General features: G+C 50.9%; 7 protein-coding genes across 7 annotated transcripts; 2 read left to right on the plus strand and 5 right to left on the minus strand.

Moving 5' to 3' along the window:
- Window positions 1-1,163: 1,163 nt before the first annotated feature.
- Asppvi_008918 (uncharacterized protein) lies at window positions 1,164-1,907 on the minus strand (the record flags this gene model as incomplete). The annotated part of the gene is made up of 1 exon (XM_043304783.1): window positions 1,164-1,907. One exon carries the CDS (start codon window positions 1,905-1,907, stop codon window positions 1,164-1,166), a length of 744 nt encoding a protein of 247 aa, XP_043160718.1.
- A 634-nt stretch (window positions 1,908-2,541) lies between these two features.
- Asppvi_008919 (ribosome biosynthesis protein MAK16) lies at window positions 2,542-3,611 on the minus strand (the record flags this gene model as incomplete). Its single annotated transcript, XM_043304784.1, has 2 exons — window positions 2,542-3,451; window positions 3,550-3,611. 2 exons carry the CDS (start codon window positions 3,609-3,611, stop codon window positions 2,542-2,544), a joined length of 972 nt encoding a protein of 323 aa, XP_043160719.1.
- A 316-nt stretch (window positions 3,612-3,927) lies between these two features.
- Window positions 3,928-7,312, minus strand: Asppvi_008920 (FAR11/STRIP family protein; the record flags this gene model as incomplete). Its single annotated transcript, XM_043304785.1, has 5 exons — window positions 3,928-4,759; window positions 4,810-4,939; window positions 4,990-5,159; window positions 5,224-5,336; window positions 5,387-7,312. 5 exons carry the CDS (start codon window positions 7,310-7,312, stop codon window positions 3,928-3,930), a joined length of 3,171 nt encoding a protein of 1,056 aa, XP_043160720.1.
- Window positions 7,313-7,998: 686 nt separating this feature from the next.
- On the minus strand, window positions 7,999-8,847 carry Asppvi_008921 (phosphatase PAP2 family protein; the record flags this gene model as incomplete). Its single annotated transcript, XM_043304786.1, has 3 exons — window positions 7,999-8,465; window positions 8,526-8,715; window positions 8,800-8,847. The coding sequence occupies 3 exons, from the start codon at window positions 8,845-8,847 to the stop codon at window positions 7,999-8,001; spliced, it is 705 nt and encodes a 234-aa protein (XP_043160721.1).
- A 1,372-nt stretch (window positions 8,848-10,219) lies between these two features.
- Asppvi_008922 (RBR-type E3 ubiquitin transferase) lies at window positions 10,220-12,100 on the plus strand (the record flags this gene model as incomplete). Its single annotated transcript, XM_043304787.1, has 1 exon — window positions 10,220-12,100. The coding sequence occupies one exon, from the start codon at window positions 10,220-10,222 to the stop codon at window positions 12,098-12,100; it is 1,881 nt and encodes a 626-aa protein (XP_043160722.1).
- A 962-nt stretch (window positions 12,101-13,062) lies between these two features.
- On the minus strand, window positions 13,063-15,887 carry Asppvi_008923 (uncharacterized protein; the record flags this gene model as incomplete). The annotated part of the gene is made up of 4 exons (XM_043304788.1): window positions 13,063-13,844; window positions 13,918-14,696; window positions 14,750-15,561; window positions 15,783-15,887. The coding sequence occupies 4 exons, from the start codon at window positions 15,885-15,887 to the stop codon at window positions 13,063-13,065; spliced, it is 2,478 nt and encodes an 825-aa protein (XP_043160723.1).
- Window positions 15,888-16,349: 462 nt separating this feature from the next.
- Asppvi_008924 (MMtag domain-containing protein) lies at window positions 16,350-16,993 on the plus strand (the record flags this gene model as incomplete). Its single annotated transcript, XM_043304789.1, has 3 exons — window positions 16,350-16,387; window positions 16,449-16,816; window positions 16,842-16,993. 3 exons carry the CDS (start codon window positions 16,350-16,352, stop codon window positions 16,991-16,993), a joined length of 558 nt encoding a protein of 185 aa, XP_043160724.1.
- Window positions 16,994-17,066: the final 73 nt, after the last annotated feature.

Below are 17,066 nucleotides of genomic sequence, written 5' to 3' on the forward strand. Positions count from 1 at the left end.
GGTGTCTATCAACCATAGTATAGGCTTACAACAGCAAGCAGCATTCTGGAACGGTGGGGAGGAATGGCCGAAGCTTAAGGAATGATGATCATGCCAATGACCAATGGACCATGGTGGTGTGGTGCTCATCCAGGAGGCATTTTGAGTCAGTCAGTCTTTCCCCTCCTATCGATGATTCCGACTAGCAGGGATAAACTCAACTCGACGAACTCAATGAGCGCCATCTACGGAGTACATACCTGGTAAGGTGCAAGTATGCGGAGGTCTGAAGCAGCAAAGGTTGGGGGAACGAGACGAATCCCCGTGGAGGCAAAAAGTCGGTTGGTGTGGAGGTCTGGAGAAGAGAAGCGGACGCGACTAGAAAACTTCGATTCATGTAGTACAACCCCAGGCACACCCACAGCCAGTCAGAGCAAATTTTGACCTCCCACTCGTGCACGGCACCGCGCAGCCATCCCGAAAGTCTCGGAGACACTTCGGTGGAATTCCATCCAATTGCATCATCAGTCCGTGGTCGAAACTCCGAGTTGTCGCCAGTTAGCTAATGGGAATAATGGGCATGAGGCATTTAACGCTGGTCGATCCCGAAGTGTCCAATTGCTGAACCAAATCGTCCGGTCATGTACCGGGATGCTGATTGCTCGCTGCACGCCACCAAGACGGACACATCCCGAGGGCATCAGCCAAGAAAGGCAGTACTTGCCCTCGAAATGCACCCGAGACTTTCATTCGCCGTGGTGGGTTCAAGATTCCGTGCCAAAAGGCTTAGTGTGGCGTCCCAGACGGTCAGACCATGAGAGGAACAACCAAGGAACGATTCAGCCCGTGGGGGACTCGGGACGGTCACGTGTCTATCGGGCACCGACAGTCTGTAGAGACGTACGCAGTTCTGAGGAGTCTATGACACTCCAAAGAGTTCACAAAGAGACTTGGGAATACTAAATCGATCAGAGGAGAAGTATTATTTCTAAGGTGGTGAAGAGACAATTACAAAAAAAAAGCAAAATGGCTCAACGCTGTGTACGGACTTCTGCGCAACAGATCTCAGACAGGCACCATCCAGCGATGTCCATCTCGAGCATTGGACTCAAAATTAGTAGTAATATTAAGACATAACAGCTTCATTTACTGGCCGTTGATTAGTAACAACCCAAATCTCCCTGTTACCGTCGTCCCGGAGGCATTCCAACTGGCTTTCTCACACTCGGATCTGCCACTCCCCCGTAATATGGAGACCCCGGCTGACTGCCACCTGGGGGAGTCTGGGCCGGGCTAGGCGACCGCCCTCCATGCAATCGCGCTCGTAGTCTCTCCTGTGCAGATGCAGCCCGCTCTAGAGAGGCCTGGCCAGATGCAATTGTCTGATACGATCCCGCTCGCTGACTGGGGAGAGGTCGTGCCCCGGACGAATGCGCGGTCGGCGGTGTGGGTGATCCCGAGGGAGGTGTCACCACTGAGCCAGACGGAGCGCTGTGCACCGTCGACAGCGGGGCGCCTGCGCTCCCGGGTGCCAGACGTCCTCGTCGCAGACTGGCCGTTTGTGATACTGGTGGCTGTTGAGAAGCTCCTGAGTCTCCCCATAGATCGCTCAGCCCGCCACCGCGTCCCGGGGCTGAGGTTGTGACCGCTGAACCGTGTCCGTAGGCGCCTGGCTGGATCTGAGTGGTTGCGATGGTTCGGGAAGGTGCGGGTAATGGAGCTTTAGGGTCCGGAGGGAGCCATGATGGAAAGGGCCGGCCTTTCTCTGTGTAGTAGGCACGTAGGACGTTGGAGATGTGAGAGCAATCTTCGTTTTCTGGGTCGTCGGCCTCGTCTCCGGATGTGATGGCACGGCGGAGGGAGGTGAGCCGCGTGCTGATGTTGGAGATCGCTGACGACGAGGTAATCGAAGAGAAATAGGAGGTCATTCTGTGATTTGATTCGCCGCGAAGAATATGCGCAAAAGCTAAATCAGGCAGCGAAGGAAGGTCCAAACAGCACGGTGGCGGGGTTGGAAGCGATTCGGAGTGAGGGGGATGGAAGGATTAATTAAGCTCGACGGTACGGGCGATTGAAGTTAATGTGCAGGTCCAGGATACTGGGATTGTGTGAACTTAAAATCGTCGACGGCGCATTGAAGCTTTGAAGTCTATGGAAACCAGTGGTAGAGCAACTGTGGTTTCTTGCGCATCAGATAGATGGATCACCGTGTCTCTTACGGACTGGCGTGTTTCAAAGGCGGATCCAGTTACCGCCGCACGTGAGTCTCCGGCCGTGGGGAAATCACTTAACACTAAGGTAACATACGCAACACTCGCAGATATTCCGACAAGACATGATGCATATTTTGATAGTCCTCTTAGGTTCTGTACATGTTCTCGAACAAAATAATTCTCTTGAAGCTTCAAAATCAGTCGTTAAACAAGTAGATGCAATGACTGGGTATGACAAGCCCCGATCGCAGGAGTAAGTTGAAAGAAAAGTCCAAAACGCCGTAAATGTAGCTCAAACCAATTACTTTTTCTTCTATATTCTTCACTGCCCCGACGAGAATGATTCCATCTAAGCCAGGATGCTCTCCTTGCCCGCTCCTTCGGTTTCGTATTCGATCTCGACCAGAGGACCCTTCTTCCGCGGCTTTGCTTGTGGTGCAGCACGCTTTCTCTTGGACCCAGGCTTGGGCTTTTTGGCCTCCTCATCGCTGGACTCGTCCTCTGCGTCGCTCTCCTCGTCACTGTCCTCATCCTCCTCATCATCGTAATCACTCGAGTCGTCGGCCGAGTCTCCACCCAACCAGTCCTCGATATCCTCGAGGTCCTCGTCCTCCTCAAGATCACTGACGTACTCCACCTCACCGACGCCCTCTTCCTCTTCATCCTCAATCTCTTCGCCGTCGTCGAGATCCTCGTCCCGCTCACCCTCACCAGTGCGCTCCAAACCGCGTAGGACCTTCTTCCAGATGCCCTCCTCAACATTGAGCGGCCGGTCACCGTAAGCGCCGCTCCGCAACCGCTCAATCAGCTCACGCTCAATCGCCCGCTCAACCTTGGCAGCCGACTCAGCCTTGCGCTCCCTCGTCTCCTCTCTCCGCCGGATCTTCGGCGCCAGCTTCGGCACAATCTTCTCTCCCAGCCGTTCTTCCTCCTTGGCAATCTTCCGCATCCGAATAGCCACCTGCGTCAGCCGCGTGAGACGCTGCTTGCACTTATGGATAAGAAACTTGGGCCAGTAGATCAGTCGCTCGTCGAGCTGCTCGAGCGCCTTGGCGTAGTTGGACGATAATCTGATCCGCTCCCAGAGCTTGCTGGGCATGTGGGCTCGTTCGATCGTCTTCATGTACAGGTACATGACGCCTGTCTCCGGATCCGACCGCACGGTAGCGTACCGCGAGTTGGCCAGTGGGCAAGACTGGCGATTGCAGAGACCGCTGACATTGTATTCATTGCGGCAGAAGTTCTGGCCTTTGGTTGTCCTAGATCATGTGGTATTAGTACGTGCATGTATTTCATCGCCGAGATCTTGTTTTTCGAGGGCGGCGAACTCGACGAGCGCTCGCTGGATTTCACTCACTTGAGCTTGTAGGAGCAGAACTGCTGGTTGATAACCTGCCAGACAATCTCGTCAGAAGACATGATACTTGATTCCGGCTGCTACGTGCACCGGATTTGACACAGCGTAGCCTGTTCAGAGGTAGAATGGTTTTCTGTTGACCTGACCGATCGAAAAGTTGATTTTCTCCGCAGAGAAAAAAAAAGTTGCCGTAGCAGTCGGTCACGTGGTCGGCGCTTATCGATTGCCGGCTTATCGTTATCAACTCTGATCTACCTAACTATTTGTTGCTCTGTTTATCAGAGCCAGCTGAGCTACTCTATATGCGACGCATCCTGATGGCCATTTCAACAAAATGCAGCGGCAATATGTTTCCTCAACGCTAAAAAGATATTTACATCACCATCCTTCCATCTGTAAGGGACCACCATCCCATTCCGTTCCATTCATCATGGCCCCATTAGCAGCCATTTCCGCCTCCTCATTCATCATTTCCTCACCGGCAAACCCCCAACCCATAGCTTCCAACTCGCGTACAAAGAAGTCCCGCTCTTCTTCCATCATGGACGCACCTTCTTCGCCGCCCATCACGTCCTTGTATCGACGTAGGTGCCACCAGTGTGTCAGCCCTCTGAGGGCTTGTTCCAGTGGCAATGCCTCCTCCACTTCTGCATCAATATCCGACCCAGCTAGCCAGTCATCCCGTAGCTCCGGGCGGCAGTATAGATAAATCGCAGTAATGACACGCATGTTGCTCTGGCGCCACTTGCGGCCACAGTAGGGCACCTGAGATTTGAACAATTTCAGGGTATAGAATCGCAGGTGGGGATCAGGAATCTTGAGCCCCTTTCGTAATATCGTGCTGGACTTGTACTGAACAAGTAGCAGGCACCTGTGTGCCTTGTCCCGCGTGATCTTCTGCATGATGTGGAGGTAATTTATGGCAGAGAAGAAGTTCCGGAACGAGAACACCGTGATTGGCTCTTTCGGCGGAGGAGCAGTCGGAAATCCCAGTTCGTCAACTTCTGGACGATGAGGGCCTTCTACCAGTTCAGGGAGAGCCTCCTGGGGAGACGAGGGTCGTACTGAGGAGGTGCCCGGATCCGTGTCACGGCGGTGCCGAAGAATAGGCGGGGGCACGGCTTCATCTTCACTCGGCGATGAGTCCTCGTCTGAGTTATCAGCTGAATTCGGCGGCTGATCGGAATGAACATGACAAAAGTGGAAGAAACTGCTCAGAGTTAGTGTCTCCATCGTGATCAGTGCTTGACGAGCACCTACCCTAGTTCTTCACGGTCGTTCTTCTGTGCTATCGCCTGGTCGATGTCTTGGTGCGCGAACATCTTCAGAATCAGGGGTAAATAGTTCGAATCGAGCAAAAGCTGAGTCATATACTCAAACTTTAATATATCTGCAGCCTGTTAGAAACCATCTCACATAGGCCTCGACGTTGTAACTTACGAGATCTCTTGAACCACTTCAACATGAGCAACAAAGATCCCGATATAGCCTTCCCTGTAATTTCTCGCAAGCGGATGTTGTCAAGCTCCTCAATGGCTGCATCGGCATTAAAACTATCCGAGAAGCCATTGGGTGCAGCTGGAAACCCATTGGCGGCCCCGTAGCCATCACTAACCGTCAAGTCAGCCATTTCCTATTCTTCCTGTTTTTGTCGATAGGCTGTCTGCTACATACCTCATGGCATGTCCATTCTGACCACTCGCTTGATTGACCATAGCACTGACATTGGTCAAAATGATCTTCAAGAAGACAATTGTGATCGACTGTAGGTGCACCAATACCTGGGACTATCAAGGCGTCAGTATGTCAACGATGTTAAAGACGGGGGAACACGTACGTAGAACGATTCGACGGCATCTAAGCGGCGCTGTATATCATCATTATCGGTTTCCCTCTGTGGAACCCAACTGTGACTCGACTTTCTTCTCTCCTCTAAACCCAGGTCTTGCAAGCCCTCAACAAGCTCACCAGAGGGGTCCTCGTCTGAGCCAGTTGAGTTTTCGTCAAGATACCAGCCGCGGTCATATTTCATGAAACGCTCTCTTTCTTCCCACAGCTGGCGCATCGCTCGAGTCATCTTAACGTGAGTAGAGAAGAGCCTTCCAGCTTCAATGATTGACGCCGGCACATCGCTTCCTTCCCATCTCTTTCCCACGAGTGCATCTTGCCGTTCAGTGCTGCCTCTTCCGCCGATATCATTGCTCGAATCATCCAATGGAGGATACATAAAAGGAAAGTTCTGGTTCGTCTGGTAATTCTGCTTCTTGCCTGCTTTGCCGCCGGGCCCTATAGGTGACGGTGGAGGAGATGGAGCCGGTGTAGCAATGTGGACAGACTGATGGAGGATAGAGCCGTTTCCACCAGCCACAGAGGGCCCTACTCCGGAAAAGAGGCCGGTAGATGAACTGGTGCGGCTAGGATGCTGAGGAAGAGGAGGTAGGATCGAGTTATTTTCAAGCTCCAGCGGAACGACTGGTAGCGGGGGGTTGTAAGCAGGGTATTTTGATGTGATCTCTTGCCTAAACAGGTGGTAATCCAGGGGGGAAGCAGTCAGAAATGGTGTCCTCCGGCTGGGAGAGTTTTCTCGTGCCTCCATTCGCGGCTCCAACTCTTCCTTGGCTTTCTTCAAGCTCTCGCTTCCCCCAAAGAAGAGGAGAAGCGACTTCCAGAAAAGGAGGATGATCCGCGTGAGCGGAATGTTTGCTGTATCGTCCCACCGCAGTCGTGCGATGACCTCGACAAGAAAGACCGGCAGGTTAGGCTTCAAGCCCATGAGCGCATCGCGCAGGGGAACGTTTTGAGGATCATGTTTCTCTTGTCTTCGGCCAATCTCTACGATGATGTATAAAGCCGTAAGCACCAGGTTCACTTCATGTTCTGAGGCAGCGACATTTGCGGAATCCGAGCTCGAGTCCAGGCCATCCAAGTCGGKAGTGAGTGAGCTCCGATTCTTCTCAAGAGCTTTGCACAGACAACCGAGCAATGGACCAAGTCCTGAACATTCATTAACGAGCTCGGAGTTTCTCTGCATCCATATGATTTGCAGTGATTTTGATTTTGGAGTATCTGTGACTGCCTGCGGGGGCAGATCTTCTGGGTAGTCAGGGACTGCTTTTCCAGCAGTACTACCCCAGATACCAGTCAATGCATAGCAAATAACCTCTAACGCTTCGGTACGAGCAGAAATGTCTCGATCCGGTAGTTCATTGATGATCTGTTCCACGAAAGATTTGCGTAAGTCATGAGAGGCATCAAGCCAAGGCAGCTGATTGGAAATCGCAGACTGCTTTTCGCAGAAAGAAGCCCATTTTCGCTCAAATGTAGACTTCATGCCAAGGAGCATGATTCGATCAAACTCGCTGTACTGGAACCATTCTTCGATTTCTTCCGCAAGAGGCTGCGAGTCAGCGTACTCAAATGCATACGCAGGTTGATCGGCCTTGGGCATGTCCTGGACTATCTGCTTTAGTTGAGCCAGACTCAACGAGTCCGGCGGTCTGTCCGGGTGTTGCTGCACCGGAGCAGGAGGCGGAGGCTGTAAAGGAGGCGGGGGAGCTGACCCGTCCCGACGAAGTTCCGGACGCCTCGATGGTTTGGGTCTTTGCTCTTGCGACTCATTTGGTTCAGAAGGCGTCGCTTTTGAAGCTTGCTCCTGTCGCAGGCCTTGCGCGACCTGTTCCATCAACTGATCATCCGACACAGTTGTGATGTCGGTTCCTGTTTGATCGACCTCGTCGGCCTTGACAATATGATGTTCCTGCATTGTGGGTTCAGAAGACGCAATAGAATCATCCGTCGTTGAGCTCTAAAAATGGTTTCAATGCCTCGAGGAAATAGCTTAGGACAAAGACGGAAAATGTTACTGTAAAGCCATACTATCATAGTATCTCCAAGCGAGCTGGAATCAAAAAATGAGGGGCAGGCAAAGGAATACGGATAAAACCCTAAGTATTCCACTGAGGAAAATGTCTGGCAAAAATCAAAAGGTTAAGCATCGCCATCAGTCTTCAAGATCCATCCTGCGGAATTCCACCTCTGGACATAGCGGCGAAGCAGATGAGAGATCGTTATGGCGGTGGACTGTCCACGCGCACCCGCCGTTGGGGGTGTCACGTGATACTATACACTTTCAAAGACTTGTCGAGGTTTTGAACCAGGACAGGGCTCGAGTAAGATTGATAGATGCTAAATTGACTGCGACGGCTTTACGGTTGTGAGGGACTACGAGCACTCAACTGCATGGTAATGCGAACAGGGCCAAAGCAGGCTTGTTATTGACGTGGGAAGTATATCATCAATTCTAAGTTTTTTGGAGTGTACTCAGTGCTTAAGATAGAATTCATCTCTATACTATTTCGGCAAGGATGCTAGAAGCCAGGATATCATGAAAGAAGCCCATACACGGATGATCGATCCGCTATAACAGTAGGTCCATGAAGTCTCCGATTTTCAATCAGATTTGGCCGACGGATGATCACTGTGACCTCGCTGCTTCAATTTTCGCTGCTTTTCCCATTGCTGCCATCCGGCTTCTGCGAGATCCTGACTTACCAGTAAGTCTCGAAGTCTCATTAATTGAGATATTCCCAGATCCAATACCCAATCGACATAACCGTTCGTCCGCAAAAAGCTCGTAGCCACATACCAGGATACTGCACATAGAACGCCAGCAGCGCATCCGGCTAGCACCTGCTTTGGAGTATGATAGTTCAAATAAATGCGGCTGGTGGCCACCGCGCCAGACCCGAGACACACACCGGCAGCCAGCACCGCCCTCATGAGAAAATAGGATGTCGTGTCAGGCTTTGGAACAGTTGGAACATGCCGGACGAGAAGGAACAGAGTCAGGTAGACAGCGAAATATGTAACGAATTGGGCATGAGACGACGGCATCCCGTAGCCTTTCCCGTGCATTTCTGATTAAGGTCAGTTTCTAGCCCAGGTCACCATGTGTATCTCCAGCTTCTATCACATACGCTTTGGTCTTTCTTCTTTGATAATTCTCTTGAGGGCAAAATTGAATGCCTCACAACCCATTTGCCCAGCAAACATCAGAATCACCTCCACTTCTCTCGAAGCCCAAATAAGGGTCACGTAGGCCACACATAGTGCTTGGGGTACAAGGGCGAGCCAGGCAGAAAGGAAGGATAGCGGGTCCTCAGGGTTCTATGAACGTGAGTGTGGGAGTTAGCGTCGAAGGTCTGCTCGACGTCGCCGGTTGTGATTGAGGTCTTCGGAACAGAGACTCACATAATGCACGTGGGTTAACGACAGCGATGCCAGCGGTGTTTCTTCCATATTATCTCGTCAGGTGTATAGGATAGATAAGCAGCTTGACTATCTACTCGAACGAATGGAAAGCACCTGCACTGCACACCTTGAATGCTGTTGATAACTGATAGGAATCTCGGTCGATTGTCGTCAACTGGTATACATCATGAGGAGAGTGTGCAATGCGGTACGTATCAAAAATCCCGCCGTCACCTGGGATGTATAGCGCAATTTATGCTTCGAGCATTGGCTGAAACAGGAACCGTAGCTCACTGCTGGTCGACATTCATGGAAACACGGAGTACAGTGGTTGTCCTCGATGGGTCTGATAAAGAGCGATAACCGTGGACGTGCATGGACGCTGCTTTAGCCACGTTATCACATGAACGAGATCCCGCTGAGGAAAGCCAAAAGCAGCACCGGGAATGAGGGGGAGGGGAAATAACATCAGATAATAGGTACCTCTCTAGTAAGTCGAAGATAACAGAAACGAATTACAAGAAATCTAACGGGAAAAAAAAAGAAGACGGTAAAAGTAAACATGTACCTCTTATTTGTGGAAATCATTCAACATGTCAATATTTCTTTTTTAGCAAAATAGATAAATTATAAGAACTATACACCTGCACGGACGTGAGAGCAGCGCCTGGGCAGCAACAAAACAACAACCGTTTTGCTGCCCATTGCAATCGCTTATTTTATCAAGTCCTTTTCATGACTCACGCGTGCAATCTCTGTCCTTTGCTCCTTGGCTCCTTTCCTCCTCTTGCTTCTTCGGAGCTCCTCTGCTGTCCCAGGTACAAGACCAGTCTCCATCTCTCATCACTCGGTTTCTTATCTCCATAATCGAATCATGACGCACTTTTCCCCACGTTATCATCGCGAAATTTTGTTCTCTCACTCACCTTCTCCGACAACTCCCTCTAGGAAACAGCAAACAGTTCTAAATCTCGCTTTGGCATCATATCGATCTCTTTGCTTGATGGGTCTGTTGCCTTCATAGGCAATTGTGATCGTCCAACGAGCTTATTGTACCTGAGGAGTAGGTATAATCCTTCCATGGTCGTCTTCTCGACCGCCACCACTCATTTTCGAGCTACCTCGGGCTTCTTTTACTAATGCATAGACACGGATAGGTTTCCTCGAGTCCCCGACACTACTTTACTCTCCCCGACCCCTGTATATCTCTACGTTGGTCGCCAATATACATTACTTTTATTTTCTAGTCGATCATTGCCTCGCAGAATGTTATAGACGGCACGAGGGTCCCGATTTTATACTATGGTTGGGTTTGGAATAACTCCGTCCAAACTCCGCCTCGCCACCTGGTATAACCTCTTATCTCGATAATCTCCATCAGCAAATCTACATTCTTTTTCGTCTCCAAGTCTCGTGCGCGATGACCGGGTCTGACTTTTTGTCGGAGGATGAACGCTCGGTCGAGCTGTCCTCCATCGCTGCCATCTACCCTGAAATTCAAATAGATCCTGCTTCTCCCTTCAGGGCCTCTTTGGATATACCCGTCAAACCTTCGACACCCTTACCTGTCTGCTTCGAGCAACAATTAGACGCTGGATTCCCAGAGGTCTTAACTCCTCCTACTTCCCTCGATGCCAGCGATGTTGGACTCGGCTTTGCTACCAAGGACGACGAAAGGGACGTTCATACCCTCTCGCACCTGCCGCCTCTCAGTCTTGAGATTGATCTCCCAGAAGGTTACCCTTCTGAAAAGGCGCCCATTTTCAGGCTCGAGACAAATCCACCATGGCTCCCGCACTCGATCATCGTGCGCCTCATGGAGGATGGCAAACGTCTGTGGGAAGAATGTGGGAGGGATCTCGTTGTGTATACGTATATTGATCACCTCCAGCAATTGGCAGAGACAGCTTTTGGCGTCGGTGACACGGCTGACCAGGAAGTGCGACTTCCCCGTGACATAAAAATCGCTTTGCTGGATTTCAACAACAAGGCAGAGCGGGAGAAGTTCGAACAAGAGACCTTCGAATGCGGGGTTTGCCTCGAGCCCAAGAAGGGATCAGTTTGCCACCGTCTTCTGCTTTGTTCCCATGTTTTCTGCGTTTCATGCCTGCAAGACTTCTACAACAGCTGTATCACAGAGGGAGATGTTGACAGTGTCAAATGTCTGGCTCCCGATTGCGGCAGGGAGAAAAACGGTGTACCAGAGGCAAGGGACCAGTTGAAAAAGCGCAAGAAACATGATCGAACTCTTAGTCCGAGCGAGCTGCTTCAAATACCATTAGACCAGGAGACAGTACAGCGCTATGTATTTCTGAAGAGAAAGAAGAAGCTCGAGTCTGACAAGTCAACAGTTTACTGCCCTCGACAATGGTGCCAGGGTGCAGCTCGGTCAAAGAAGCATCCGAAGCCCACCGATCCCATGACAGATGACGTTGACTCGTCTGATGAGGAGGAAGGGTTTGCGTTTGATCCGAACGGAGATGAGGCCCAGCTGCCGCCAATGGCCGATCGTGTTGCCATCTGTGAAGATTGCAACTATGCCTTCTGCAGCGTCTGTAAGAAAGGTTGGCATGGGGAATTGGTGCGGTGCTTCCCTCGGCGGGAGGCGGAGCAGTCAGCCGAAGAGAAAGCGACAGAGGAGTACCTAAGGCTTTACACCTCACCTTGCCCAACATGCGATGCTCCCTGTCAGAAACGCATGGGCTGCAACCATATGATATGTTTCAAGTGCAGTACCCACTTCTGCTATCTCTGTTCAAGCTGGCTCTCTGAAGACAACCCTTACCGGCACTTCAACGATACCAACAGCCAGTGTTATAATCGATTGTGGGATTTGGAGGGAGGAGATGGCATTGATCCCGAAGGGCCTGAGGCTCTACACCGAATACCTAATGATCTGGTAGATTTTGACGAACCGAGTGATGATGAAGGTCCTCCTGTCCTGGAGTTCCGTGAAGATGAGATCGCACGCCGAAGGCGACCTCCACCTCCTGCTCCGGTGCCACCGCAAGTCAACCAAGCTGCGGGTGGTCATGGTCACCGAAATCGTGGCAATGATGCGAATGTTCTGGACGCAGCGGGCAGAGCAGCTGCTGCAGAGAGGCAAGCCCAGGCGCGAGCGATGGCTGAGGTGCGAGCGCGCCCTGTTGCGGACCGTCCTCGGCAACATGACGGGCAAGCTGCAGTTCAGCCGCCTCGACCAGGACGAATTAATCGACCAGGCCTCCAGAGGTTTTTGGATCTGGTTCAGAATGATCGTGAGGATGAATGGGACAGTGACGAATTGGATGATGACTTCTGACTGCCTGATATGCTCGATACAACAATCAAGCATTCTTGACGACTACGATCTAATCCTAATCATGAACTACCACGATGATGCCCAACTGCCTTTAAAAGACAACATCTTTTCGCATGCATTTGCCAAATAATGATATGATGCATATATATATGATTAGCGACATTCTGTTCATAGCATTGCGTTTTTTTTTTGTCCGTTGAAAGAAAGCTGTACCTGTTCGAACATATTCTGTCAATTACCCGATGTACAATGCCAGATCCCTCCATCTTCCGGAAAAAGAGAAGCCAGGGAAGAAAGTAGAGATGCCTGAACATCCCTTGAACATCCCTCTCAATCCAACAAAACAACTATCCCGATACAATGCCGCACTATACCCGCTAAATCCCCGAGAGTAACAAATAGCACAAACCCAGAACCATCACATAACTGTACGCAGCCATTTACCGGCTGGTTCCTAGGTAGGCTAATTGTAGTGGTGGTTGTCTATAGATCAGAGGAACTATCTCGACATGCGCCCCGGATATCGCGCCGTGGATGTGGCCATGAAGGTGTGGCATGACCAGCCACTTATCAGGCGCACCATGACATATCCTCACGGCTTTTCCTCATCTCTCCGCGAGAACGATGAGGATGCGGGGAGGGAAGAGGAGGCGGTTACAGGCGCGGAACTATGACTGACAGTACCGCTGGGATAGAGAGGTATCTGGGCAGGATTTTGGACCTTGGTGGTTTGTAGGAGGGTATACTTGTTGAATGCTTGCGCCGTAGAGATGATGAGAGGCATATATGGAAGTTTATCAGAAGGTATGTGCTGATTTGCCTTTGTACATTCATAATAAGTGGAGGGGTTTTATGTGTGTGTCAGATTGGTTTCTTGTGCAGAATGGATTGGCTTAGAAAAGGACACGATGCAGAACGCCGTCCACTATGCAAATGCTCATGTTGAATGCACATCGGTGTCCTCAGACTATGAGCACTTCATCTTCATCCGACCCATCCTCTTCGCCGGATACTTTTGTCTTCCAGTCGTACCAGAACTCGTAGCTCAATACGGTATGGTCATCATACATCAACAGCAGACGATATCGACGCGAGGGATTCCAGCCTCGCCAATGCTCCTCTGGCTGATAGGCCCGGGTCGCTCTAGCGTGACACTCGGGCAGTGTGGATGGGTATTGTTGTTCACGCTCGGTTGGAGATTGTCTCAGCCCAGGCCCTGAAGGAAATGTTGGAGCGTATATCTTTCTCGAATCACCCTTAATATGCGAGGATGGAGTGAAGGTATTGCTCCTATCGTGATTCACATCTTTAAATTGGAACTTCAATTCTTTGCCGTCGCCCACATCGTGAGGGATGTGAGGCACATCTGGAGGAATCTCAAATCCCTGAATGGGGCTGACACTCATGCCTAACAGGGGCACTAACGGACGCTCGCCGAACTTTTCCTGACTCTCGAAGGGAACTATCCAATCGACTCTAAATGACAGACCAGTTTCTTCTGATTGGGTGAGAGCTATTACGGCCGCACGGCCTTTCTGGGATGCCGCGACAACTATGCCGTGCTCAGGAATGGATTTGACCATATTAAATCGATCGCACGCCCGTATGGAGACTATCGGTCTGGTAAAAGGCTGTCGAAGCGGCGCTCCACATACAACACTGGGTTGCGGCGCTAGAGGGTGAGGAAGCAGACGGATATCTGTCTGCGAAAAATGAAGGATTGGAAAATAAAACCGAAAGAGAGCTGGAGACAGTAGCAATGTTTGTCAGCATGCCTACTCTTAAGTGAATTGCAAAGAACAACCTGAGCTACATACCATCGGAACCCGAGTATGCGGGTAGTCCAGTGTCCGAAATTGCATCACTGTCGGAGGAACGATCCTCGGCGTCGTCCATCTCCTCATCAGTATCATCACTCTCTTCTCCCTGGTCATCGTCATCGATATCTGAGTAATCTAGATTGTCGTCGAAATATTCTTCAGCACCCGGGATGTCGCCACCTAAGGCTTCTAACAGTGCAAACTGAAGAAACTCCGCGGTTGTCAGCGGCCCTGTTTCACGGTGACGCCGAAGATTGATGTCTGCGTTGTGGAACCTGTTTGTATTCTCATTGTCGCCAGATCTGACAGCATCCCGGTTCGAAGCTGTCTGGCTTGGGTCCGGATTCATATCCGACTCACTACCTTCGTCTTCAGCAGCCGAACCATCCGCAGCATGATAATCCAGGCTGTCGGCTGCGTCTGAGGGATGATTGGCTTCACCAGCAGGCTCCGAGTCCGAAGAGCTGCTGTGGTTCGCGGGATGGCCTTTGGGCCTTGTCGAATAGGCCTGTTTATGAGCGTCACTACTGATGCGACAGTCCGCTCCAAAGATGTCAGGCAAAACTGATTGACCAGGCTCAGGTCTGACCGCGGGAGGAAAGTAGTTGTAAAGATGTGAAGCATCTGGTATACGGTTGCTCAATCTTGTAATGTCGAGAACGATCTGGCCGCGCCTCTTGCGACGTAAAGGCTGGCCGCCGAAGGCCTCTTCTGTAGTCTTGACTGGCTGAAAGGTGCGTGGATCAAGGGCGAGGACAGCCCAGCCTCTTTCGGTGCTGTTTAAATTAGCATAAGCTGTCATTCAACAGTAAGAATATCTGTGTCTTACTCATTACGGAAAGTCTCGGGAAACGACCTAATGGTAGATTCGTTGAAGTGATAGACATTGAACGGGCCCAGACTTTCCCAGATTTTCCACACAAGAAGCTTGTTGTCAATGTCAGTACTGACCATCCATGTTCCATTGGGATCAAGATCGCAGTTATAGAATCCGACAGACGGAATGTTTGAAAAGTGCCCTGTGTAAGTGAGCTTGATGTTTCTCGTCCGATGCTTGCCGGGCATGAGTCGTTGCAATTGCGCAAATTGCTCAATACTCCTGATGTCCAACCAGGTTTGATCGTAGTCCGTGAGATGGGGTTCATTCTCCAGCTCATCGCTACCATCTTTAGATGTAGGATTTACCAGCGCAAATGCGAAGACAGTGATGAGACCTGTGTTTGCGCTTACAGCAATAAGCCGCGCAAATTTATGTATAGCCAAGCCCCAGGCGCTCGCCTGCACGTACTCAACGAAGAATGGGTCCACCTGGGAACCGTCAAGCGGGCGTTTGTCGTCCTTGTTTTCTGTGGCGCGCTTCAGCGCTGAGAAAATTGCCTCGACTCGGTAACCGCAGACATTACCCGAGTCAGTGACAAGCAGCAACACTTCCTCGCGACCGAGATCATCCACGAGAAGGTTATTAATGGCATGAGGAAAGCTTGGCGATATATAACCACTGCTATGGGGCTCCTTCATAACTGGAGTAATGATCATTTCAGGCTGGGAGCCAAGCATCTGAAACGAGCCAGCAGGCTCCCATACATAGATTTGATGGCTGTAGGCCACGAACAGCAAGTTACGACGCTGAGAAAGTGCGGTCTATAGATATATCAGCATGGAATTCCTACAGAACGTACAGGAAATGAATTTAACTAACCAAATTGTTCCGCCAAGTTGCGGTCTGGGGAGGTATAGAGTCCGTCCTGCGACAGCGTCAGTGTCATCCAGAGACTCTCGAAATAGAGCAGATGCTGCACATACACAGGAAACTAAGGAAAGTAGTCAGCCAGTATCAATCCAGGAGCAACTGCGCTACACACCCTGTGTGATCCCTTTTCAACATTCAACGGTCGGAGATGCAGGCCGTCTCTTGGGCGAAACCTCGGTCCCGAAGGTTCTCCGTCAGGACCGCTGCGAGACGCCATACTTGTCATATTACAGTGGCTTTCACTGACAGCAGTGTCAGGAAAAGAGCTTCGCAATTCTACCGAGCTCCTTAGACACGGAAGCAAAGTGGATGACTCAAGACGGTAAGGAGCGGAGGAGAGATGATAGTATTGTCAAGCCATTAATATGAGGGGCATATGTACCAGACTGAAACAACGTCACCGAACCGCCCGGTTATATCGCATTAATACATCAAATAGATGGATTTGAGGCATATCTTGATTGTAGAGAGCGATATCGTCTAAACCCACCTTATGGAATGGACTTGGTTGCTAAACGATATACCTCGTCCACTGTGTTAATCAATGAGGTCAGACAATATCTATAGATGCCTCAGGCGTATATGCGCACGTGCCATGTGTCCCCTTCAATGAGCTGATCACAAAGTCTCCATCTGTTGGCAATAATCACAACCGAGCTTCTGCGAACATAAAGCCAGGATGGATCTCGTCGCAGGTGTTCGCAAAGAAGGCAGCCGGTAAGCGCTTCCTGAAATCTCATTACCCCTGCATTTACTCTATGGATATTGACTATAACAGCGGCGGCCGCGGCGAGTTTAAATGGTCTGATGTGAAGGACTCGACACATCGCGAGAATTACCTAGGCCATTCTCTTATGGCCCCCGTCGGTCGCTGGCAACAAGGTCGTGATCTACAATGGTATGCTAAGGGCGAGACAACTGCGGAAGAGCAGGCTCGGAGGGATCGTGAGGAGCTACAACGGGTCAAACAAGCGGAGGAAGAAGCCATGGCTCGAGCCTTGGGCCTACCCCTACCAGCGTCGAGTGGGAATGCCAATGCAAATCTTACACCTCTAGGCGAAAGGGAGACGGAGACTGCGGTCCAGGACCCAGCGGATGGGAAGAGAGAACGGAGAAGTGAGCGGAGTCGGAGTCCAGGAAGGCATCGTATGCGGGATCGCGAGAGCAACAGAGAAAGAGACAGAGACAGAGACCACAGACACCACAGGCATCACGACGAGCGCGAACGTCATCATCGAAGCCACCGTCACCGATCGAGATCCCGGTCTCGTGATCGCGAACGCCGGAGGAGGCGAACGAGTTCGCGGTCCACGAGCAGAGTAAGGGCTGGGGAAGATGGTCACCGCAGACACAGAGAAGACCATCGTCGAAGACATCCAAGGGATCATGACTCCGA

The sequence above is a fragment of the Aspergillus pseudoviridinutans genome (assembly GCF_018340605.1).
Source record: "Aspergillus pseudoviridinutans IFM 55266 DNA, scaffold_6, whole genome shotgun sequence".
NCBI lineage: Eukaryota > Fungi > Ascomycota > Eurotiomycetes > Eurotiales > Aspergillaceae > Aspergillus > Aspergillus pseudoviridinutans.